This window comes from Molossus molossus, unplaced genomic scaffold (genome assembly GCF_014108415.1).
Source record: "Molossus molossus isolate mMolMol1 unplaced genomic scaffold, mMolMol1.p scaffold_m16_p_19, whole genome shotgun sequence".
Taxonomy (NCBI): domain Eukaryota; kingdom Metazoa; phylum Chordata; class Mammalia; order Chiroptera; family Molossidae; genus Molossus; species Molossus molossus.
Window position 1 is genome coordinate 46,240,318 of NW_023425354.1, and position 24,530 is coordinate 46,264,847.

At 41.6% G+C, this 24,530-nt stretch overlaps 2 protein-coding genes across 7 annotated transcripts in view; one reads left to right on the forward strand and one right to left on the reverse strand.

Annotated features, from left to right (window-relative positions):
• The window catches only part of NUP88 (nucleoporin 88), a 38,749-nt gene extending 35,049 nt beyond the window's left edge, over window positions 1-3,700 (forward strand). Inside the window, exons 11-17 of one of the 2 annotated variants that reach the window (XM_036269271.1) lie at window positions 1,235-1,393; window positions 1,674-1,799; window positions 1,890-1,955; window positions 2,088-2,168; window positions 2,438-2,564; window positions 2,680-2,798; window positions 3,521-3,684. In XM_036269271.1, the coding sequence (XP_036125164.1) occupies window positions 1,235-1,393; window positions 1,674-1,799; window positions 1,890-1,955; window positions 2,088-2,168; window positions 2,438-2,564; window positions 2,680-2,798; window positions 3,521-3,584 (742 nt within the window). In that variant the 3' untranslated portion in view covers window positions 3,585-3,684. Of the gene's footprint in view, window positions 1-1,234; window positions 1,394-1,673; window positions 1,800-1,889; window positions 1,956-2,087; window positions 2,169-2,437; window positions 2,565-2,679; window positions 2,799-3,520 lie in introns of both variants that reach the window. The other variant, XM_036269272.1, reaches the window with a different exon arrangement.
• Window positions 3,701-3,968: 268 nt separating this feature from the next.
• The window catches only part of RABEP1 (rabaptin, RAB GTPase binding effector protein 1), a 130,912-nt gene continuing 110,350 nt past the window's right edge, over window positions 3,969-24,530 (reverse strand). For 4 of the 5 annotated variants that reach the window (XM_036268068.1, XM_036268067.1, XM_036268065.1 and 1 more), the window contains 7 exons: window positions 24,328-24,426; window positions 16,314-16,454; window positions 12,190-12,379; window positions 11,523-11,578; window positions 9,044-9,142; window positions 7,833-7,949; window positions 5,743-6,622 (listed from right to left, as the gene is read on the reverse strand). In XM_036268068.1, coding sequence (XP_036123961.1) covers window positions 6,521-6,622; window positions 7,833-7,949; window positions 9,044-9,142; window positions 11,523-11,578; window positions 12,190-12,379; window positions 16,314-16,454; window positions 24,328-24,426 — 804 coding nt within the window. In that variant the 3' untranslated portion in view covers window positions 5,743-6,520. Of the gene's footprint in view, window positions 6,623-7,832; window positions 7,950-9,043; window positions 9,143-11,522; window positions 11,579-12,189; window positions 12,380-16,313; window positions 16,455-24,327; window positions 24,427-24,530 lie in introns of all 5 variants that reach the window. The other variant, XM_036268064.1, reaches the window with a different exon arrangement.

Here is a 24,530-nt window from a genome sequence, read left to right on the forward strand (position 1 = left end):
GGGGCTTTCCAGCTCCAGAGCCCACACTCACACTTCATTCCTCCAATTCTGCCAGACTCAGAGGGACGTCATAGAACATGTACACCCTGCAAGGCAGGTGGTTATAGCTGAACTCGTCATCCTCCTTCTTAGGGAACGCGTGTTAAGGTAGAAGCACCGGTTTTCTTTTCAGCAGCTCTGGAATGTTCTGGGTTTTATAGATGTGGCAGGAATAGGGTCCCTGATGAGCCAGTGCTGTTGAACACTAGAGTGCCTTCCCCAGTCTTTGGTGTCCTCTCAAAGCGTGTTCTAGATACTGACACAGTTCAGAGCACTACTGCTGATTTACTGTCCTTCAGGGAACTCCCGTGCTCTTTGAAGACTGACAAGTTACACTATTTGGAAAGGGGAAGGGTTCCCCATCAATTTTGTATTACTTATACTAAAAGAGACTAAAAACTCTGGCAGGACTAAACAAAAGTAACAAAATCACTGAAAAAAATCCTTATTGCCTTTTGCCTCAAGCCTATTTTTTAAAACCCCATCCTACCTTTAGGGAAGTAAGACCTACTCACATTAGGTTCCTTCAGAATAGTAAGGTGACTCCCAAAGGAAGAGAAAATCTTAAACGTTCATTACCTGGGCACATTCAAACCATGCTTTCTGCTAACTCCCTGAAATACAAGTTATCTATAGTGTAATGTTATTGTTTGACAAGTTCCCAGATTGTTGCATTCAGAGTAACTTCCCATACTGTTAACGTGTGCAGTCTTCCAGGCTTTCTGAAATTGCCATCGTGAATGTAGTATTTGAGTGATTGTAATTTTTATAAATCAAGATATATAGAGTAAATACGGTATTTACATTGCTTATTGGTGAATTGGTTTTGATCAAATCCAGATTACCTAGGAAGTGGGTGATTCATTTACATTTGTGACTCTGGCTTATACCTGGCTCTCAAGTCCTTTCAGAAGAGTCCCTGGTGAATTTATACTTTGGTTCTGCCTTGATCTTGACAAAAAGAATTTGGAGTAACAGAGTCTAAAATGCTTTGACAAATGGTAGCATTAGCAGAATAAGTTAAGTTTCCCAGGGTGCTTTCTTCAAGGCAGAAAACATGTGTCCTTGTACTCTTACAAGCAGCACTTGATAGTTTGTTAGACTTGCAAGGTTCTGGACAGATGTGGCATATGCTTTTCTATGATACTTGCAGTGAATGACTCCATTGGCACACTTCATTGTGTTTATTTTGCAGAAGCACAGTCCATCCAGTGTCTCCTCCCCTGCTTTGTACCCAAGAAGATGTTGAAGTGGCAGAGTCTCCCCTCCGAATTCTAGCTGAAGCCCCGGATTCCTTTGAAAAGCATATAAGAAGTATTTTGCAACGTAGTGTTGCAAATCCAGCATTTTTGAAGTATGGGACTTGGATTATAGGTTTTAAGAACTGGTTGCGTTCTGTTTTCCCAATTACTGTTTATTCTTTCTGTTCTCGGTTATTTATTTCATTTCACAGACTTTTTACTATGTTGGGGTCGGAAGAGACAGAGCACATATTTAATCAGCTAGTGAACAGACATAAGAGACAGAGGCACTTGAGAATGATAAAGTATAAAAAGGGAAAAAAGTAGTTATGACTTGTCTGTAGTTGTTTTACTCAGCTAAGTAAAGTAATGGTAGAAACCATTTTTTAAAAGGTCATCTGAAAAAGATACGGCCCCTCCTCCTGAAGAGTGTCTCCAGCTCATCAGCAGAGCCACCCAGGTGTTCAGGGAACAGTACATTCTTAAACAGGACCTGGCGAAGGAGGAGATTCAGCGGAGGTAGGGTGGCCTTGCTCACACCCTCAGCTCTTGGCTGGCTGCTGACACTGTCATGGCCCAGATGTTTAATTTTTTTTTTTGCTTTTGAAGGGTCAAATTACTGTGTGACCAAAAGAAGAAACAACTAGAAGATCTCAATTATTGTCGAGAGGAAAGGTAAGTGCCCAAACTAGGGAGGAACAAAACGGTTCAGTAAGATTGGAACTGTCTCTCACCCTAAAATGCTGGACCCCATTAGCTGGCTTCACCACCAAGGTGGACTCCCAGTCTTGTTTTTTCTGCCATTAGGAAAAGTCTACGGGAAATGGCTGAGCGCTTGGCTGACAAATATGAGGAAGCCAAGGAAAAACAAGAAGACATCATGAACAGGTCGGTGGTCAGACAACATTCACTTCCCTACTCAGGTACTGCCAGTGCTGGAAGTGCTCAGCTATTAACAAGCGTTAAGGAAAACGGGCGAGAGCACACCCCCCGGCCTGCAGAACCGAGGTGGTTCCCTGCCTCTCCTGAGGTGTGTTAGGGAAGACCGTGCAGTGATGCTTTCCTAACCCAGATTCATTCGTTACAGCTTGAGTTATAACTGCTTCTCCTAAGCAGCAGAGATCTTAAGCTGAGATGTTTTCTTGCCTTTCCTAAAGGATGAAAAAAGTACTTCACAGTTTTCATTCTCAGCTCCCAGTTCTCTCAGATAGTGAGAGAGACATGAAGAAAGAATTACAGCTGATACCTGATCAACTTCGACATTTGGGCAATGCCATCAAACAGGTAGGAGTGGATGCAGGCGGCTCAATTTTGTACTTGTGTTTGTTCTACAGAAAATAACTTTATAAACTGTAATGGCACACCATAGCCAAAACATCTGTGTTGTTTGATACTTAAGGTGACTATGAAAAAAGACTACCAGCAGCGGAAGATGGAAAAGGTACTGAGTCCTCAGAAACCCACCATTACTCTCAGCGCTTACCAGCGGAAGTGCATTCAGTCCATCCTGAAGGAAGAGTAAGTATACTGCCCATCCATCGGCTGTTACTGTGAGATAGCTTTTCCTTCACAGTAAATATGCCCACATCAACCTCTCTCTGCCCAGGTGAGATTATTTGGCATTTGCCTGTCAAGTAATTACTGGGATAGGAAACATATGATAGATAAGGATTTAAAGAGATGAGTATAGTGAATCAAAAATGACGACTTTGCCCTGGCCAATTTGGCTCAGGGGTTAGAGCATCGGCCTGCGGTCCAGAGAGACCCGGGTTTGGTTCCCGCTAAGGGCACGTACCTTGGTTGCAGTTTGTCCCAGGCCCTGGTTGGGTCCTGTGGGTGGCAGCCACTCGATGTGTCTCTCTCACACCAATGTTTCTCTCTCTTCTTCCCTCCCTCCCTCCCTCCCACTCTATCTAAAGATAAATGTAAAAAAAATTGTCCTCGGGTGAGGATAAAAAAAAAAAAAAAAAAAGACTTCATTGTAATTCGATTTTGTTCTGCAGTCAAGGTATTTATTCCCCAGTGAACATGTTAAAAAACATTTCCAGCAGTTGCAATACTGCTTCCCACTTAGCCCTGAGTCCTGAACACCATTACTGTCCAACTGAAACCTTCAGCTGTTAATTTTAGCAAAGCACTTCTAATTTCAGCATTACTAACTAGTTTAGATTCTTAAGAATCAACATTAATATCTCTCATTTGTTGTATTCTCAAAAGTGAGTGACTTTTTGATTTTACAGGGGTGAACACATAAGAGAAATGGTGAAGCAGATTAATGATATCCGAAATCATGTCAACTTCTGACACCAGATTCACAACTGAAGTTAACCCAAGTGAAGGCTTGAGCTCATACTGTAGAACAAACAGGTAGCATCATCTAATTTATAAAGACGCATTTGGATGAGCTTTGGTGTGGTGGTTCATCATTTTTTATACTTTGTTTTATAATGATTAAATAAATGTTTTTATTTAAAAATTGGAATGTGCTTTTTATATTTAAGCTCAAGTCAGTGATTGTATTCAGCAATGGCCTAGGGTTTTTTTTTTTTAAAAATCCATGAATTCAGAGTTTTTTCCCATAGTTAAACAAGATTAAGAGGTGCATTTTAAAGTACCAGCACCAGAAATGATTGAAGAAGGACAGGACCTTAGGATTCAAAGGAAAAGGCCACACAGGACATTAGGCAGCAGCTTTTTAATTTGAACATTCTTCTTTAAGGACACACCTTCAGTACAGTTAACAAACAGTTACATCTGAAATCTGCTTAGAGCCAAGCCCAAGATCCACAATGGCATGGTCACTGCTGGCTCACTTGGACAGACAGTATTGCCTTTCAGAGCTGAGTCTGGCTGTGCACTGTGTCCCAATATGTGTTACCGAGTGAGTACGAGGTACAAGTGTAGGACCTCAAAGGGAGAAAGAAACAAATAACTTTGTATGCAGTATATGGTTTTTTTCTCAGTTAGCTTTAGGTAATATGAGTTCTGGTTCTGAAAGGTAATACTGTACCTCCCTAGAAATGGCCAAGTGACTAATTAAAAGCCAAATGGTAAGGTAGGTTACAGGTAGGTAAATCATGTTAGACATGCGTGAGAAAACATACGTGTAGACTGAATACAAGCACAGGAACACTCGTTAAACCCAACTGATCTTTACTTTTGTCCAGACAGGCTAAATCCTACTTTTTAAAAGTTTCCCATTTATACAGAAAACCCAGTTTAAAGTGTTTCTTATCAGGATAATGGCATAACGTTTACTTCATACCAGAAACAAATTTTTCTAGGATGTTTTTCCTCAACAAAGTGGGTTCCAACAGTTTGCATCTGCCATGGTAGACCACCAGGGGCTCCCTAATCATGATTTCATTGGACTGTACCATCTGCCACAGCAGAGACCATCAGTGGCTCCCTAATCATGATTTCATTGGCCCAGTACCATCTTATAGAGAAAAACATCTGCAAAGTGTCTCAGCAGAGAAGTTCCCTGGGAGCTATAGTTTTGTTCAGGAAGATTATAAATTACCCACCTATCCTGATTTATAGTGCCAGTTTTAATATTCTGAAACAAATTAGCTCAGGGCTTATCCAAGGAATTAGTCTTACATAATTTAAACTGATTGTATTTCTGAATTAATAAAACTCCCTGTAACTCAACGAAGATATATGTTGCCTTTACTTAAACCAAGTAGCGCTTTATACAAAGGGATTTTAAACCAATTAAAATGTTTCATGCATGGCAAGCCTAGAGCAGTATTTCCATAATTTGTATTTACTTTTAAACTCATAATCATGAATGCAAGACTACGACAATAACCCAAGGAATGAGGTATGTAGTCCTTATCTTGTCCCATGGAAGACAGAAGTAAAGATCTTTAGGGCTAGTCCATAATCACTGCAATTGTAATAAAGACAATTCACTTTAAACTCTAAGTTGATGGTGGCTTTAGATGAGCCAAACCAATCTACTTAACCCACTGTTTACCGTAAGGTCCCCTCAGTTCCCCTGCTGGTATATAACACCAGTCACAGAGTTATCTGAGAACAAGTTTACCTCTGAAACAGTGTGGGCCCCTCTGGCTAACGACGGCAGCAGGTGAACAGCCGACAGGAACCATGCTCTGTGCCTGCTGCGACACTGCCCACGGCCATGGCAAAAGGAGCCTGTTCACCAAAGCTTTCTTCACGAAGGAAAGAATCTAACCTTACAGAAATGACAGCAGATTTCAAAACTAATGAATGGACTAACTGGGTTTTTCCCAACTCATAAGCATTATCACACTCCAGGTCTAAATTATAAAAGAAAAATACAAAATAGATACTGTCAAACACAGTTATCACCATTGTATTTGACGCTTCTGAAACAAACAGTACTTAGGCCCATTGATTCGAGTTAAAAGCAAGCAGCAGATTTAAAAATGTATACTAGATGTTGTCAGACATACCTTGTTTTGTTAATACTACCTTTTCCCACTGATCCAGTAACTAAAAGTTTTCAAGAGTAGCTGGTACCAGTTCAGCTTGACCCTGGTACCTGTGGGCCCAAGAAATTCATCCAGGTAGCAGAAAAAGTGCTTCCAAACAGTTTCTTGTGCTTTTCCTTTAACCTCAATTTCCAATACATACAGCCCCCAGCCAAGTTTTCAAATGCTCATAATTCAGTTCTGGAATTGGTTTTGTTCGTCACATCTATGGTTCTCAGGCAAGTTTCAGTAGCATTTAAGGTCCTCCAATGCAAGATACAATAGTTTAAAAAAAGCACTGAGCTAGGAAATACAGTCACTAGCCAATGGCCTGCTCTCAAACTTCATATTTTAATATAAAATATTCATACAGCATACTACACGTCTTGCTAGCTGAATACTGTTACTGATGTACTAAGTATTTCTTCCAATATCTATGAACAGGAAATGTAATTCCAAACACTATCGGGATGGTGCTTAGGGTAGGGAAATGTTGGATAAATAGGCAAGGAAACAGCACTTTCTTCATCACTGAATCTGATCCCACATCCGCTGGAATCAAGTCTGGGTCTCCTTAGTGTTCCCATTTGAAAGGTCTTTTTGCTGCAAATTAGCCTGGCTGTGTGCTGTCCTCGTGCTGCAGTCTTCTCCCACTAGAAATAAACATTTCTCCACTCTTCCTCTTTTTGTGACTTCTTTAGTTAAGAGTTAAATAATTAATGTTGTTCTAAAGATGAGTTAAAAACCCAAAATGCAGGCTAGAGTCCTGCTATGAAGGTGTCATGTCTCTGGAAGCTGGTTAATGTCTGTCAGTTTGGTGTCATTCAGAATTGCCCGGACTCTCTCCAAGGAGTCTGCTTGCCGGATCCGCTCTAACTGCACCTGGGGAAACAGCACAGGGTTAAGTGCAGAAGGTTCCTGCCTAGATTTTCAGAAGTTTATTTTGATTGGTTTGGCTGAGATGGAACAATTCCCAAAGCTGCTTTGTAGCAAACCCAACCAGTGTTAAGGTGCTGGAACTATGGAGGTGAAGGAGATCTAACTCCTGATCCTTGAGAACCCCTAGTTCAGTGGGGTAGGGAGAGCTTATAGAGAATTTCAACACAACATACTAAATGTCACTGTAGGAATTCACTGAGCACCAAGGTGACTCAGAGGTGGGTGGTGGACCACTGTAGCCCAGCATAAGGACTTACAGAGGGTTCTATGGGGAGGACAAAGCTCAGCTGGGCCTTGAAAGGAGTCGGGGGTGATAGACAATGACTACTGTACTGTGGACAAGGAACCACAAGTAGTCAAAATACATTGGAACAGCCCTGGCCAGTCTGGCTCAGGGGTTAGACCATAGGCCCATGGACCAAAGAGTCGCAGGTTCAATTCCCAGGTTCAATTCTGGTCAAGGGCACATACCTCGGTTTCAGTTTGATCCTCGGCCCTGGCTGGGGTCATGTGGGAGGCAACCAATCTCTCTCTCTCTCCCTCTCTCTCTCTCTCTCTTTCCCCCTCCATCTGAAAATCAATGGAAAAATGTCCTCTGGTAAGGATTAAAAACATTGGAACATAACATAAAATGTAAAGTAAAGAGGTGAAAAAAATATAGGGACAGGCCTGGTTGGGAAGGGTCTTACATGGTATGCTAAGCACTTCATACTTGATTTTTTTTTTTTTTAATCCTTACCTGAGGACATTTTCCCACTTTTTTATTCAGACCGAGTGGGAAGGAGAGGGGGGAGGAAGAGAGAGAGAACCATCGACGTGAAAGGGACACATCAAGTGGCTGCCACCCGCACAACCAACCAGGACCGGGGATAAACCAACTGAGGCACGCACCCTCAGCGGGAACCGAACCCAGGTCTCTGGACCACAGGCCGACGCTCTAACTGCTGAGCAAAACCGGCCAGGGCCATACTTGACTCTTAAGGATTAACAAGGTAGAGAGAGTGGCACAAGTCTGAAGTACACACCAAGTTTTGGCTTGAATGACCAGGCAGGTGTTTGGGCTGGGGAGTTATTGTAAGTCAAGTCAAGGACTGGTGGGTTCTGGGTACCAAGACCTAGGCTTGGTGCTCTAAGGGTTTCCCAAATGCCTCACCTGAAGGGTTTGAGAAAGCTTTACAAAATCTCTCTGGACTTGTTCACTGACATCTAGTTCCGTCTGCAACCTCTGAGCTTTGTTCTTCTCTTCAAACATTAGTTGTTCAATAGCAACCTAGAAAATACAAGTTTTGAATGAGGATTAATGCCAAAGAGCCATAGGTCAGAGCCACTTAGGAGACCTAGGAACTTGTAGTCTCCACCAGAGAACAAAGGTGGTAGCAAGTTGCCTAAGCTGCTTGCTCTAGGTCCCTAAATGAAACGAGTATGGAAGTCAGAATAAGCAATGGGTTTACGTGCTGCACGCACATGCATACACGGCCACCCCTCACCCCCAGCAGCTGGTGACAGTGATTAGTCATCAAGAAGCAGCTGCTGTGATCAGTAGCCACTACAGTGATAGGGATAAAAACTTGGGGGACTGCCCAGCTGGTGTGGCTCAGTGGATTGAACATCATCCTATGGACTGACCGGTCCCAGTTTGATTCCCAGTCAGGGCACATGCCCGGGTTGCGGGCTCAATCCCCAGTAGGGGGCGTGCAGGAGGCAGCTGGTAGATGTTTCTCTCCCCCTTCCTTTCTAAAAACAATCAATAAAACATATTTTAAAAAAGAAAGAAACTTGGGGGACTTTCTCTGACAACCACATTGTCAAGCACATGAAGATCCTCCGTGAGCAAGCACCAGGCAGCCCCAGCTCTCTCTACTTCAGCAGGACGATGTGGCAGCATTTCTATAAACACAGGACTATCAAATACTACGTAAACAGTGTTTTTACACTTAAAGGTCTGACCACACAGACAGTGTTTCTAGGAAACCACCTCCACAATTAGCCTCATGCACTTTTATTCTAACTGGAATAATCAAAATGTAGGCATCAAATACAGATGAACACAGTGTCTGATGAGTCAGGGGAATGACCACTTTGAAGCAGTGCGTCTAGCTATGGGGAGGGCCGGGTTTGCTTCGTGGCCTTTCAGCCCGAAGCCTAAAACACCAGTAAGCCTGTGGCACAGGCCTCCAGAGCTGGCAGTGTCAGCCCTGACCTCATTCTAATGAGATCATTCCATTTTCTTTCTGCAAGCAAAGTGTTAACAACTTTCAAAAGGTGGCACTATTCAAAGTAGCAGTATTTTTTCAACAGGCAAGATGTGATCCTCAGCACATTCTCAGCACTGCTTTTTTATTAAATTACCAACAAAAATATCACCTTAGCAGTAGTCTCTTTTTTTAACTGTTCTTCCAAAGTGGTTTTCATTTCCTGAAGGCTCTCAAGCTGTTGAGACTTCTCTTTTAATGTGGACTCCAACTGTGAAAGTAAGAAGGAAAAAGCTGAAAGTCCTGGAAACTCCCTGTGGGTCACAGCACACTGCGGGAGGAGCCCATGGCCTGGAGGATGATGCCAAGTCAAGTCCTCCCAGGCCTTGGCTGTCAGCTTTGCCGGGAATGTTCTCACTGGTCACTGAATCTTCTACTTGTTCTTCAAGACCAACGTCTTTCATTAAAGACACCTGCTTCACTAGCCACCTACTATGTTCTAAGGCCTGGAGATGGAGAGGTCAGTAGAGATGACTTGTAAAATAATTGTGACAGAGGAACATGGAGAAAGAAGCATTTAATTCTGCCAGAAAAAGTGAGAAGGGCTTCCTTGAAGATGACATTTGACTTAAAAGATGAAACAATGTAGAGGGGAGGGAAAGGGCGGTAAGGGGGAGAAAGTGGGGCGAGAGGCTCCAGAACGGGGATGGCTGACATGAGCGAAAGCGTGTTCAGGAGCCGGCGAGCATCTGCGGGGCCACCGCACGTGCGGGCCTCAGAGGCCCAGGCTGGAGAGGCAGTGGTGAAGCCACAGAACAAGGACCCGGTCCTGGAGATAAACGGAACCACTGGAGGGTTTTTAACCAGACTGGGACATAGAGTATAATTTTTACAGACCACCTTGGTTTATTATGAAGAGGAGTTGGAATGGGATGGGTTCTGGTGGCAGGGAAAGAAGTTGCACCATTACCATATTCCAGTGAGAACTGGAGTCTGAACCCAAACAGGAGCAGGAGTGGAAAGGACAGGACATGATTCGAGTTCTGGTCATTTCCGCAGTGCACCTGGGCAGTGCCGTGGGGGCAGAAGCCAGACGGCAGTGGGTTGAGGAGTGACTGGGAGGTCGGGCAGTAGAGATGACTCTTGCAAGAAGAACCTTGGTTACGAAAGGAAGGAACACTGGTAACTTGAGAGAGAAGTATACACCAAAGAAAAACTTTTCTCCTTGTAAAAGGAAACGTGTAATGGAAAAGACCAGTAAGGAGGCCCATGACTGAGGGGACGACTGACAGGATGTCTGGACAAGAGGTGAGCGCTTCGGTCAAAGCACAAGTGTAGTGAGAGATGACTGGTCAGAAACAGGTCATTTCCTTTCCTTTTTTTTTTTAATTCTCACCTAACGATATTTTCATTGATTTTAGAGAAAGAAAGAAACATCGATCAGTTGTCTCATGTCCATGCACTGACAGCAATCTAACCTGCAAGTAGGCATGTGCCCTGACTGGAATCGAACCCATGACCTATTTGTTTGCTTGTTTGTTTTGGTACGTGTCCCTAGCGGGAACCGAACCTGGGACTCTCTGGTCCGCAGGCCAATGCTCTACCCGCTGAGCCAAACCAGCCAGGGCGAACCCATGACCCTTTTGGTGTATAGGATGATGCTTTAACCAATTGAGCCACCTGGCCGGACAGAAATAGGTCATTTTCTCTGAAGAAAAAGGAGCAAGAAGGCTGGGAAGAAAGGTAAATGAACAAGTAATGAGGGTCCAGGAGGATGAAGGTAGCCCTGTGGATGACAGGTACACAGCCACTGGGAAGGGAAGGGAGACAACTAAGGACAAACGAAGGCTGGCTGAGTAGCACGTGAAGTCCAACTGACGACATAAGCACGCAGTGTTCCTCACTCCAGTGGCACCCGCAACAGGGCAGAGGCAGAAAAGGTACACTCCAGGATTAACCCAGGACTGGGCAGGACCAAGTGAGGGCAGAAGAAAGACGAAGTCGGAGGACCTGCAGGTTCTGCTGGGAGACTAGCTGAAGCAGGCCACACAAGATGCAGCTTAGAAGGAAAGAAAGCAAAGCCATGAAGGAGTCGCTAGACCAGGAGAAAATGAGAAGTACAGGGAACTGAAGGTCTGAATGAGGCACTCAGACAGCTGGACCCATAGGGCTAAGAGCTGGAAGGATGGTAAACTAGGATCAGGAATATGGGGCTGGAGTGAGATGTCAGAGGTGGGCTTGGAGCAGCCAAGACTGAGAAGGAAGGGGTGGTGCAGACAAAGGTCACTGAGTCAGCAAACAAGGAGGCCAGGGAGTCGAGTAAGGTCATATTGTCTAAGAGAAGAGGACTCTAAGCCAGCTAGAAAACATCATCTATTTGTAAAAGATTTTGTACATATTTTTACTGTAGCTTTAACAATATATCATGTCACAACCCTGTCTTGCCTGTCTTCCTACTACAGTGGAAACTCCAGGCTGAATCAAACAGACTCTCAATAAATGATCTCTATCATCATCACACCCGATCCCACTGCATTTTCCCCACTGAAGGCAGGGGCATGTTGCAACTATATTTTATTCCTAGGGTCTAGCACATTTAATAAAAAACTACTGGTTGGTGATGGAATTAATATAAAACTCATGAGACTCACCTGTCCTTTTCCCACTTTTATTCTTTCTAATTCAGCCTTTAAGCTAGAAATGGAAGCTAGAAGGAGAAAAGAGGGAGATGTATTAGCATTTATTATTGCGAATTACAATTTTCTTCTTACAACCACCCCCGCTTTCTACCATAAGTTCAATCTCATATAATGAAAGAAGTCAAATACACACTGAACATGTGGGAAAAACCAACACCCTTTTCTCAAAGTTATCCCTAACCAATCAGCATCATAATCAAGCTCAGGTGAAGGCAGTGTCCACGTGAATAATTCTATATCATAATCCCCTCTACAACAAATACCCACATCTAACTCTGGGGTGTGGGGTGGAGATATTCCCTGCAGAAGTCTGCTAACCCATCAAAGTTCTGCAAGGAAATGCCCCTCATCCAGTCATGCTCCCCAGTGGTCTGGGTTCAAGTGCTGACTTCCTCTTTTAGTAACTGCTGAAGACAGTTTAGTAACTGTCCGAAAAGACGACGAGTTTTTTTTTTTTTTTTTACTCTGAATTACTGGATGTATCAGAACACCTGGAAAAATTACTTAACTCTTTCCTATATTTTGTTTTCCACATTCTATGATCATGTGTTACTTCTTACAGTCAGAGTAAGTTTTATTTAGTGCCTCCAACTCTAAATCACATCACTTTTATCTTCACCTATTTCTTCCTTGCAGTTTTCTATTTCTAATTGCAGAGTTTCTTCAAGGTTCTCTTTTAAACACTGTTCTGCTTGAATCTGCTCTTTTAGGAAGAGTATTTCAGCCTTCAGCTTTTCCTCCATGTGGTCTGCTGCTGTCCGCACATTAATGATGTTCTCACGGTATTTTAATACCAACTCCCGGAGTTCCTGGATTCAAGAAACAAATGGTCACTGGGTTTGTGGGGGTGAAAGAAAATAAACAAAAGCTAAAGATTTTCTGCAACCAGAATATCAGATGTTGTTTTAAATGGTTCAAAAATTAAAGACTTCCAACTGCACCCGACTTGGGGCTTCAAGGGACAGGTACTGTGCATGTCGTGTTAACATTCAGCATGTTATCAAGACATTTCAAGCCAAAAAACGTGCACTGTGACCTATATATTTTCCCCTCAAAACTGTTTCATAAGCAGAAAAATAAAAATGTTAAGTGAATTACAATGTGGGATTCACTATGAATAGCTTAGGAGCTTCTACTAGTCCTTAAGTTTGAGGAGAGTTCAGGTATAAGGACCAAAAAGACAAACTCAAAAGCAAGTGTGAACTCTAAGAACATAAAATGTATTTACTTATTCATTCAATCAACCACTTGTTAACATCTGCCATGAGCAATGTTAGCCCAGAGACAAGTATGGCAAAGAATGGCTTTCTAAGGTGATCAGTTGTTTGCTATAATAAATTCAGCTTAAATCTTTTTTCCCTAAATTCTAATTGTCTTCTTTTAAGTCCTCCCAATTATATCCTAAAGCAACTCTAATGCAAAAACTGGGATTTTTAGATAACTAGCAAATGCATATAAATTAAAGAACAGCAGAAAAAAGTAAAAAACCGAAACAAATATTTCGTAAGATTTACTGCTGAAGCAGGTCTAAGAATCAAGGTTCACAGGCTAGACTGTTTTTCTTTTTTAATTTAGGAATAAAAAGTTTCTAGAGAACATGGAAGAGAGAAAATTTTAACAGGTGTTAAGTGGTATGGACAGATCCGCTCAACTTTCTCCTTGATGAGATCAGTCGCCAATTCAGAAAGGAGATAGCTCACTCCGAAGGACCAGTAAACTGAGCAGAGACCACAAACTGCGGGATGGTGAAGAGATGAGAGGGAAAGCAAGGAGCTAATAGCAAGATAGGCAATGGAAACCCTGTGAATGAATAAAATCAAAACCAAAACCAAAAATAATAATGTGTACATACAGGAAAGAATGAGGTCCAAACTATAGAAGGTATACAGGTAGGATTAGGGAAGACTGTTACTTACAAAACTATAAATTTATGTAATCTTTGATTTTTAAATAATTTTTAACAATTCTATTTTTAAAAATAAAAGAACAGCCTGGCCGGTGTGGCTCAGTGGTTGAGAATCAACCTATGCACCAGCAGAGATTGCTGGTTCAATTCCCAGTGCTTGGGTTTCGGGGGGTGGGGGTGGCAGATGGCATGTGGGAGGCAGGTGGTCATCCGTGTTTCTGTCTCTCCCCCTCTGAAATTAATAAAAACATTTTAAAATGAAAGAGCAAAAGGATTTTTACAAATAAATTTTTCTATTTTGTTTTGAAAACTGCTCTAAGAAATCTCATCTTTGCCTATATTGTTTAATAGGGTTTACTTGGATTTGGCATAACATGAAATTTTTTTATAGATTAAAACGTTCTAAAATGTATGTGTAAAAATGGTTGGAGCAAGTCAGGAGATAGGTATGAACATCTCCAGGAAACTTCTGGTTTTGTAGCCCAGATTCACCCAACCGCAGAAGAATGGAAGTGACTAAAAAGTTATCGGAAGTGCTCTGGCCTGAGCGGTTCAGCTGTTAGAGCGTCAGCCTGCACACCAAAGGGTCACAGGTTCGATTTCTGGCATAAATTTCATCTTATGCCAAATCCAAGTAAATCCTATAAACAATATAGGCAAAGGTCAAGGGTTAGTACTTGGGTTTCGGATTTGATCCCCAGGCCCCGGTCAGGGCACATGCAGGAAGTTAACCAATTGATGTTTCTTTCTCTATCTCTCTCCCTCTCCCCCCTTTTCCTTCCCATCTCCCTTCCACTCTCTCTTAAAAAAAAAAAAAAAATCAATGGAAAAAATATCCTTGGGTGAGGATTAACAAAAAATATGTAATAAATAAATGAAATTATTGGAAGTCAGGTGAGTGTGATTACACTCTTTTAAGTGCTGAATAGAAAAAACATCACAAGGATCCAACTCGGTGACCCCTTCAAACATTTACTTTCTGGTGCATTTTCAATTTGGTACTGCTAGAATAACTTACAGACCTTCGATTTGGCAAAGGGTTCTTAGCTATGACATGGACAGAAGAAAAAAATAGGTAAACTGGACTATATAAAAATTAAAAACTTTGTGCTTTAAAAGACACCGTCAAGAAAGTGAAAAAGACAATCCACAGAATGGGAGAAAATATCTGCAAGTAGTAATTTACTTGATAAAGGATTTACATGGAGAATATATAAAGAACTCTTATAATGCAATAAAAAAAATAAAAAATGAGCAAAGGATCTGAATAGATGTTTTTTCAGGAAGATATACAAAGGGCCAATAAACACATGAAAAGATGCTCAATATCATTAGTCATTAGGGAAATGCAAATTAATGAGATACCACTTCACATCTACTAGGATGGCTATAATCAAAAAATGAAATAAGCACCCAGCCGGTGTGGCTCAGTGGTTGAGCATAGATCCATGCACCAAGAGGTCACCAGTTCAATTCCTGGTCACGGCACATGCCCAGGTTGTGTGCTCAATCCCCCGTGGGGGGCATGAGGAGGCAGCCAATCAATGTTCTCTCTCATCGATGTTTCTAGCTCTTTCTCACTCACCCTTCCTCTCTCTCTAAAATCAAAAAAGAAAAAAAAAAGTTTAATCCCTTAAAAAAAAAAAGAGCAAGCCCTGGACGGTTTGGTTCAGTGGTTAGAGCATCGGCCTGTGGTCCAGAGAGACCCGGGTTCGGTTCCCATTAAGGGCATGTACCTCGGCTGCAGTTTGTCCCCGGCCCTAGATAGGTCATGTGGGTGGCAACCACTAGATGTGTACCTTTCACGTCAATGTTTCTCTCTCTCTCTCTCCCCCCTTCCCGCTCTATCTGAACAAAATATCAAAAAATGCCCTCGGGTGAGGATTAAAAAAAAAAAAAAAAAGAAACAAGTGGTGAGGATGTGGAGAAATCCTCAAATAATTAAATACTGAGATCTCACATGACCCAGCAATCCCACTCCTGGGTTTATACCTGAGAGAAATGAAAACACAAGTCCACATGAAAACCTGTATGTGAATGTTTATAGCAACTATTCCTAATAACCCAAAAGTGGAAACAACCCGAATGCTCATCAATAGATGACGAGATAAAATATTCTGCCATAAAAAGGAATGATGAACTGATACATGCTACAACACAGATGAACCTTGAAAATAGTATGCTATGTGAAAGGAGTCAATCACAAAAGACTACAAACTGTATGATTCCATTCATGGGAAAGTCTAGAATAGGGCCATCTGTAGACTGTAAGTAGATTAGTAGTTGCTTAAGCCTATGGGGTGAAGGAATCTAAAGAGTAAGGAGTTTCTTTCTGAGGTGATGAAAATGTTCTCAATTGATTGTGGTGATGGCTACATATCTGAGAATATACTAAAAATCACTGAATTATACACTTTAAATAGACAAACTATTTAGTATGTCAATTATATCTCAATAAAGCCTGTTTTTTTGTTCGTTTGTTTTTTTTAAAAAAAAAAGCATCCTGGCCAGATTGGTTCAGCAGTTAGAGTGTCATCCCCAGACCAAAGAGTATCGAGTTTGATTCTGGCCAAGGGCATGTACCTCAGTTTCGGTTGGTCCCTGGCCCTGGTGTGGGTCATGCAGGAGGCAACCAATCGATGTGTTTCTCTCACATTGATATTTCTCTCTCTCTCCCTCCCTCCCTTTCACTCTCTCCAAAAATCAATGGAAAAATATCTTCAGGTGAGGATTAACAAAAAATAAGTAAGTAAAAATAAAATGTAAAACAGAAGAATTTATAGCCATTTCAGAAAATGTACTTGTTTACATTTTTGATCATGTGGAAAATAAGTTACCTCTATAGTATCTGGGAGAATGAAGTCTTCTGCTTGCTGTAACGACACATGCAAGCTATGCTTTCCCTGAAGACTGTCATTATCTTTTTGTAACCTCACCAGCTCTTCTGAAACCTGTTCCCGAGACTGCATCAGCACTGCCTAAAATAGAAACAGATACTAATCATAGCCAGAAAGGTTAAATCCTATGTGCTGATAGCTGCACCAGAGAAACACAAGGCGAAACCAAATGAGGGCTGCAGATAGAGGGTACATAGCGCTCTGGGACTTACAAACAGCAGCTCAGAGATGGACTTGCAGCCTTTACATATATTGAAGGGGACAGGCAATGAAGCAAGGTATCTCCGTTCATTCTCCACTGCTTCTACCAATAGCCTAAAAGTAATAAATCTCTTCCCCCATATCCCTGGACTACAGAAGGAACAGTATCTCTAGGTTGATGGAAGTGTCTGACACAATTAAGGCTTATATCAAATAGAGCATACACTACAAGACAACTCCAATTTCCTGACAGCATGCATTCAATAGAAAGTAGGGAGAAATATTACATATACCTATGTTCAAGCTCAGGATCACTGTTAGTAGCCTAAGAACCCCCAATATTAGATGTCATCAAGAGGATATATGTTTAGGAAATGCAGGACCTTTGAGTAGCTCATTCTTAAAAAGGGACATGGTCCTACTTCTGCTTATTGATGTCTAAAACAGTTTTAGGTGCTTCATATGAATTTATATCAATATAAAAGTTATTCTAACTTGAATATAAGATAAAATTCTACAAAAGTATTTCATTTCCGCTGTTTTAGTACTAAGTCACTTAACTTAAACATATACATAAATGTAGATCACTCACTCATCCATTGATTTATTTAGCAGCTACTACTCTATGCTAGGCGTTTTGATGCCCATGGGGAATAAAAGGTGCCCTGGAAAAGTTCATGGTGCAGTGGAGGGAAAGATAAGTAAACCAAAAATTACCAACTATACTACAAGTGCTATGACAGAATGGGTACAGCAGTGATAAAAGGACTAAGGGGTACCTAATTAGAGGAAAGGATTCAAGGACATTTCAGGGAAGGGGATCACTGCATCCTGCAGGACAAATCTGCGGCTGCAAGCAGGCAGGGTCCTGCATCACCTTTGGCTAATTCTGTTGGCTCTTATTCATCGTGAACTCAGAATCAGCTGTGCTTTACTGCTCACTTGCCCCCATTTACAACAGCATACTAGCATCCCACTACCTTTCAGATAGGAAAGAAGGGAAAGAAGAGTATGTATATATTTGCTCATTTTTGTAAAGAGGAAAAACAGAAGATAAAAGATAAATTTAAATGATCATGTATGGGAGTGGATGATAACAGGATGAAAGAGATAAGGAATGGAAATGAAACTTCTGAGGATTTACACATTTTTATATTTGATTATGAACCACACTGCATGTTCAAAAAAAAATATTTGAAAAGAAAACCAGTTTGGCTCAGCAGTTGGAGCATCAGCCCGTGGACTGAAGGGTCTCAGGTTCAATTCCAATGGCACATACCTGGGTTGCAGGTTTGATTCCCAGCCTCAGTAGGGGTCATGCGGGAGGCAGCCAATTGATGTGTCTTTCTCATATCGATGTCTCTCTCTCTCTCTCAAAAAATCAATGGGAAAATGTCCTTGGGTGAGAATTAACAACATCAAAAAAATCCAAAAATGTAATACAAATAGAAACAAATGGAGCTAACCATATATAAAATTGGTAACACAACCAGAGAGAAAAATCAATTCAAGTAACTTTTGAACATAGTACCCAGACTGAAAACCTTAACCTGGGATATGTTCTAAGAGCAAAAAGAATTACAAAGAAACGAACTTCACTTAGGTTTGCTGTTGGTAACAATACTGATGAAATTCTTTTGTCCCGACTTCCAGTCAAGATGGCAGCGTAGGTAAATGCGGTATCGCATCCTCCCACAACCACATCAAAGTTACAACTAAACTACAGAACAACCATCATTAAAAACCGCCTGAAATCGAGCTGAATGGAAGTCCTACAACTACGGAATTAAAGAAGCTGCATTGAGACTGGTAGAAGAGGAAGAGGCAGACGGGCTGGTCCCACACCCATGTGTGGAGGATAAAAGTCAGGAGGACACCTTGGCTGGGAAGGTCCTCCCTGAGGACTCAGGGGTCCCCGTCCCACACCAGACGCCCTGCTCGGTTCCAGTGCCAGGAAGAGAAGTCCCCATAACTTCTGGCTGGGAAAACCAGCAGGAACTGAGGTTCAGGGAAGCTGAAGCGGCTGGAGCCCCAGGCAGCTCCATAAAGAGCACGGACTTAACGGACTCTCTCCCTCTAAGCTTGAAGGGGAGGCAGCTAGAGGGGCACCAGAGACACACAGGGAAGAACTGAGCTGTTTGGCACTGGAGCAAGGGCTGGAGAGGGGGCTTTCTCCGTGACAAATGTGCTGTCAGAGACCTTTGTTCCTTTGGTGAGCCCTTCCCTGGGGCAGCAGACAGCTGCCATATCTGGGACTCCAGCAACCTGGCTCACTGGTAGCCCCCGCCCCACCCAACTTTCAGGCCCACCCAAGCTGTTGCCACTTGCTTAACCATAGGACTGGCCTGTCTTGGATCCTGCTTCAGGTTTTTCCTAAATTCTTTCAAACAAGCAGCATCTGGTCCCAGCTAGCCCCATACCTCTCGTTAAGTAATACACAGAAACAAACACAGGGAGGCAGCCAAAATGAGGAGACAAAGAAACAGGTCCCAAATGAAAGAACAGAACAAAACCCCAAGAAAAGAACTAAGCGAAATGGAGATAAGCAACCTAACAGATGCTGAATGAACTTAGTGAGAACCTCAGTGAACTTAGGGAGGGCCTCAAGAGCATAAAAAAGAACCAGTCAGAAATGATGGATGCACAGTCAGAAATGAAGGAGGCATTAACTGAAATAAAGAATAATTTACACAGATTCAATAGTAATAGTAGAGTACGTAAATCCAAGAAGCAAACCATCAATTTGGAATATAAGGAAGCATAAAACACCCAATCAGAACAGCAAAAAGAAAAAAGAAAACACAAAAAAATGAGGATAGTGTAAGGAGCCTCTGGGACAACTTCAAGCGTGCCAACACTCGCATCTTGGGGGTGCCAGAAGGAGAAGAGAGAGAACAAGAAATCGAAAACCTGTTTGAAACAATAATGGCAGAAAACTTTCCTAACTTGGTGAAGGAAACAGACATACAAGTCCAGGAAGTACAGAGAGTCCCAAACAAGATGAACCCCAAGAGGGCCACACCAAGACACATCATCATCAAAATGCAAAAGGTTCAAGACAAAGAGAGAATCTTATAAGCAGCAAGAGAAAAGCAGTTAGTTACCTACAAGGGAGTTCCCATTAGGCTGTCAGCTGATATCTCAAAAGAAACTCTGCAGGCCAGAAGGGAGTGGCAAGAAATATTCAGAGTGATGAAAAGCAAGAACCTACAACCAAGATTACTCTATCCTGCAAAGCTGTCATTTAGAATCGATGGACATATAAAGAGTTTCCCAGACAAGAAAAAGTTAAAGGAGTTCATCACCACCAAACCGTTATTATATGAAATGATGAAGGGTCTTTCTGAAGAAAAAGATAAAATATATGAACAAACAAAATGGCAATGAATACATATCTATCGACAATGGAATTTACAAACAAAATGAACAGGCAGAACAGAATCATTCTCATAGATACAGAGAACATTTTGTTGGTTGCCAGATGGGAGGGGGATTGGGGGAATGGGTGAAAAAGGTGAAGGGATTAAGAAGTACAAATTCATTGCTAGACTGACAAACCTCAAAGGGAAAGGGGTTGGGGGGTGGGAAGAAATAAACCAAAGAACTTATATGCATAACCAATGGACACAGACAATAGTGTGGGAAAAGGTGGGAGGGGGGCGGGAGGGGGGAGGAGGAGGTCAATGGGGAAAAAAATGAGGAACATCTATAATACATACAACAATAAAGATTTAAAATAAAAAAAAATAAATTAAAAAAAAAAGAAATTATTTTGTCCCCACCTTAGCCATATGATCAAATTTAACATCACCAATAATGGGATCAACCCATCATAATATGCATCTTCATGTTATAAACTCCCATTGAATCATTTCATATATGTAGTATTCTTGCCAAAATGTCTAACATGAATCTAACAATGCAGAAATAATCAGACAAATGCATTCTGTAAGGCAACTAGTCTGGACTCCTAAAACACGTTAATGTCATAAAAGCAAAAAAAGAAAAAAGTGGTTGGCTAGTCTAGATTAGAGACATAAGTGACACAACAATAAAATACAGTATATGATGATTGGTTTCTCAATCAAAAACTAAAATTTTAAAAATGAATTAAAAGGAAAAAAAATCTAAAATAAATTGAAACCACTAAAAAACAAGCAAGGATTTGAGGACAATGGTTACATTTTATTAATATGCAGTTGACACTGAATAACAGGTCTGAACTGTGCAGGTCCACAACATGCAGATTTTTAAAAATAAATATGTAGAGTACTCTTCCTTATGATCTTCTTAATAATATTTTCTCCTAACTTTATTTTAAGACTACAGTATATAATTCATATAACACAGAAAATATGTTTTAATCAACTGCTACTGTTAGTGGTAAAGTTTCCGGTCAACAGAAGGCTATTAGTATTTATGTTTGGGGGGGGAGTCAAAAGGTATACGTGGATTCTCAACTGTGCCAGGGTGAGCATCCCTAACCCTAACACTGTGCAAGGGTCAACTATAATAATAGTATCATAGTTATGCAGAGCAACATTTTTGTTCTTAGGAAATACATACTGAAGTATTAGGAGTATATGATCTAAAACTTAATTTCAAATTGTTCAGAAAAATCTACAGCCCTGGCTGGGTGGCTCAGAGAGTTGGAACATCATCCCATACACCAAAAGATTGGATGTTCTTTTTAAAAAATTTTTATTGGTTTTTTTTTAGAGACAAGGAAACACTGATGTCAGAGAGAAACATTTATCTATCAGCTGCCTCCTGCATGCCCCCACTGGAGATCGAGTCAGGGCACATACCCAGGTTGCAGGTTTGATTCCCAGTTGGGTTGCATGCAGGAGGCAAGTGATCAATGTTTCTCTCTCCAAAATCAATTTTAAAAAAGCTTTCTGGAGTAAGGTGATACGTTCCAGAGCCACCATTCTTTAAAAAAACAAACAAACAAACAAACAAACAAAACAGGGTGGGGCAAAAGTAGGATTACAGATTTGAGTATGTAAAGCAGAGTTTATTCTTGTATTATTATTTATTTATTAATGTACTATTTTTCATATGAACAACTGTAAACCTACTTTTGCCCCTCCCTGTGTGTTTATACATACATATATAATATGAGAAAGGGACTAAGAAACAACTGCAAGTATGAAAAAATTTAATAATATACAACTGGTAAATCTAAATATTTTATGCATGTTCATTCCTTAAACTTCTCTATAAGTTTGAAATGTTTCAAAATCAAAAGTTAAGGGAAAATATTAAGATCTCAAACACTATCATTGGTACTTTTCTCTGAAGCAGCGTAAGAAATTGAGTTTCTCAGTACGGTGATTGCCAGAGGGAAAGGGGTTGGGAGAGGTAAATGAGGATAAAGGGGGAATAAACGGTGATGGAAGAAGACTTGGGGTCGTGAACACACAATACAATATACAGATGATGTATTATAGAACTGTACACCTGAAACCTATATTTTATTAACCAATGTCACCCTAATAAATTCAGTAAATTTTTTTAAAAAATTTAATTTCTCTTTCTTTCTCAGCATAAAAACCATTAAAGGTATTTTCAAGAAAATCGTAAGGTACTCAACTTTAATTTAAACAATTCTTCAGTGTCACCTGCAACACATTTATTCTAAGTGGAATCAACTTTGTAAAATGTTGGCTAAAGCAGGTGGGTTTTATTTATTTTTGCTTAATCCTCACCTGAGGATATTCTTCCATTTATCTTAGGATAGAGTGGGAGGGAGAGGGAGAGGGAGAAAGGGAGGGAGGGAGAGAGGGAGGGAGGGAGAGAGGGAGGGAGGAAGACAGGGAGGGAGGGAGACAGGGAGGGACGGACAGTAGGATGGACAGACGGAGGAAGGGAGAGGGGGAGGGAGGGAGGAAGGGAGAGGGGGAGGGAGGGAGGAAGGGAGAGGGGGAGGGAGGGAGGAAGGGAGAGGGGGAGGGAGGGAGGAAGGGAGAGGGGGAGGGAGGGAGGAAGGGAGAGGGGAGGGAGGGAGGAAGGGAGAGGGGGAGGGAGGGAGGAAGGGAGAGGGAAACATCTATGTGAGATAGACACATCAATTAGTTGCCTCCTGCATCACCCTGACCAGGGCCAAAATCACAACCAAGATACGTGCGCTTGACCACAATTAAACCTGAGACTCTTTGGTCCTCCGGCTGACACTCTAACCACTGAACCAAACCGGCCAGGGCAAAAGCAGATGAATTTTAAAAGACAATAAGGAACCCTGGCCAATTTGGCTCAGTGGTTCGAGCATCAGCCCACAGACCAAAGGGTTGCAAGATTGATCCCTGGCCCCGGTCATGTGAGAGGCAACCAACCAATGTGTCTCTCTCACACTGATGTTTCTCTCTCTCTCTCCTTCCCTTCTTCCCTTCCACTCAGTCTAAGAAGTGTTTGGGAAAGAGGAAGGGAGGGAGGGAGGGAGGGAGGGAGGGAGGGAGGGAGGGAGGGAGGGAGGGAGGGAGGGAGGGAGGGCGGGCGGGCGGGCGGGCAGACAGACAATAAGGAAAAAGGTGAAGGGATGGAAAAATGTTACGAATTTCTGTTAGCATTTAACAGTAAGTTTTAGATGATTGTTATTTCATAGTGTCTAACTAATTAAAAAACATGAAAACTCTCTCTGGTCAAAAATTAGGATGAGATGCTTCCCAACAGACCAGGGCTAGTATTTAAGGACCACCTTAAAGGTCATTTAGACAATGCCAACCAAAAAAACTCCACTAACATAAGACCTTAGGATTTTTGTTTTGGTCATCCCTGAAAGAGAGCTTGACAAGAAGCAGCTCTATAGGACCATCCAGCAGAACCAACTACAGTATGCTACAATTTACAAAGGGCCATCAGCTGCAGAGTCCCAACTTTGAGAAAAAGGACAGAATAAGGCAAATGGAGTCAGACTATTGAGGGGGCCCAAATCTGAGGAACTATTTTGCAGAGATTACAGTCAGTTGTTCTTCAAGAATCTCTTACGCCCTGGCTGGTTTGGCTCAGCAGAGCGTTGGCCTGCGGTACAGAGAGACCCAGGTTCGGTTCCCGCTAAGGGCACGTACCTCGGTTGCAGTTTATCCCCAGCCCTGGTTGGGTCGTGTGGGTGGCCAACCACTTGATGTGTCCCTTTCATGTCGATGTTTCTCTCTCTCTCTCTCTCTCTCTCTCTCTCTCTCTCTCGCTCTCTCCCTCCCACACAATCTAAACAAAATATGGGAAAATGTCATCAGGTGAAGATAAAAATATATATATATCTTACCCTATCCATCTCAAAGTGAATGGCCTTCTCGAAGTTCCCCAGTACCACAGCAGTATTTATCAGCATGGTTTTTAAAAAATCATAACTCATGTGCAATTAGTGAGGCTATTTTAAGTAAATTGGCTGTCAAGGAAAAGCATGACTGCTTATAAGCTTCACCCTGCTAGGGCTTTGAGAAATTTCAATTTTTATTTTGTATTTGGAAGTGAAATTAAATGATGCTCCATAGTTTATTTAGTTTAGGTTTCCCAAAGCAAAAAAATAAATGAGTGAAAAATTAGAATATTGGGGGGGGGGGGGGCGGGCGGTGGTCCGGAGGTAGGCTTAAAAAAGAAATAATGTCTTTACATAATGTCTACATAATCTTGTCCATTACTAATGTTCTATAGGCCCTGGACTGGGAGATAAAGTCATATTAAAGATGATTTCAAGATAGAACAAAAAGGACTATATTTAACATAGTTAATGTTTATTTAAATGTTAACTTACCATCTGTTCCTGAACATCCCTCTTTGCTTGGGAAAACCCCTGTTGTAACTCTTCAAGTAAAATTTCAGATGCTTGGGCTCTTAGGACAAGTGCAGAGATCTTAAAAAAAAAAAAGAGGCATACACAGAAAATAAGTTAGGAAACTGGTTATTCTGAAAGTATCTCTTCCAGCTCCGCTTATTTAATGTACAGGATTATGTTGT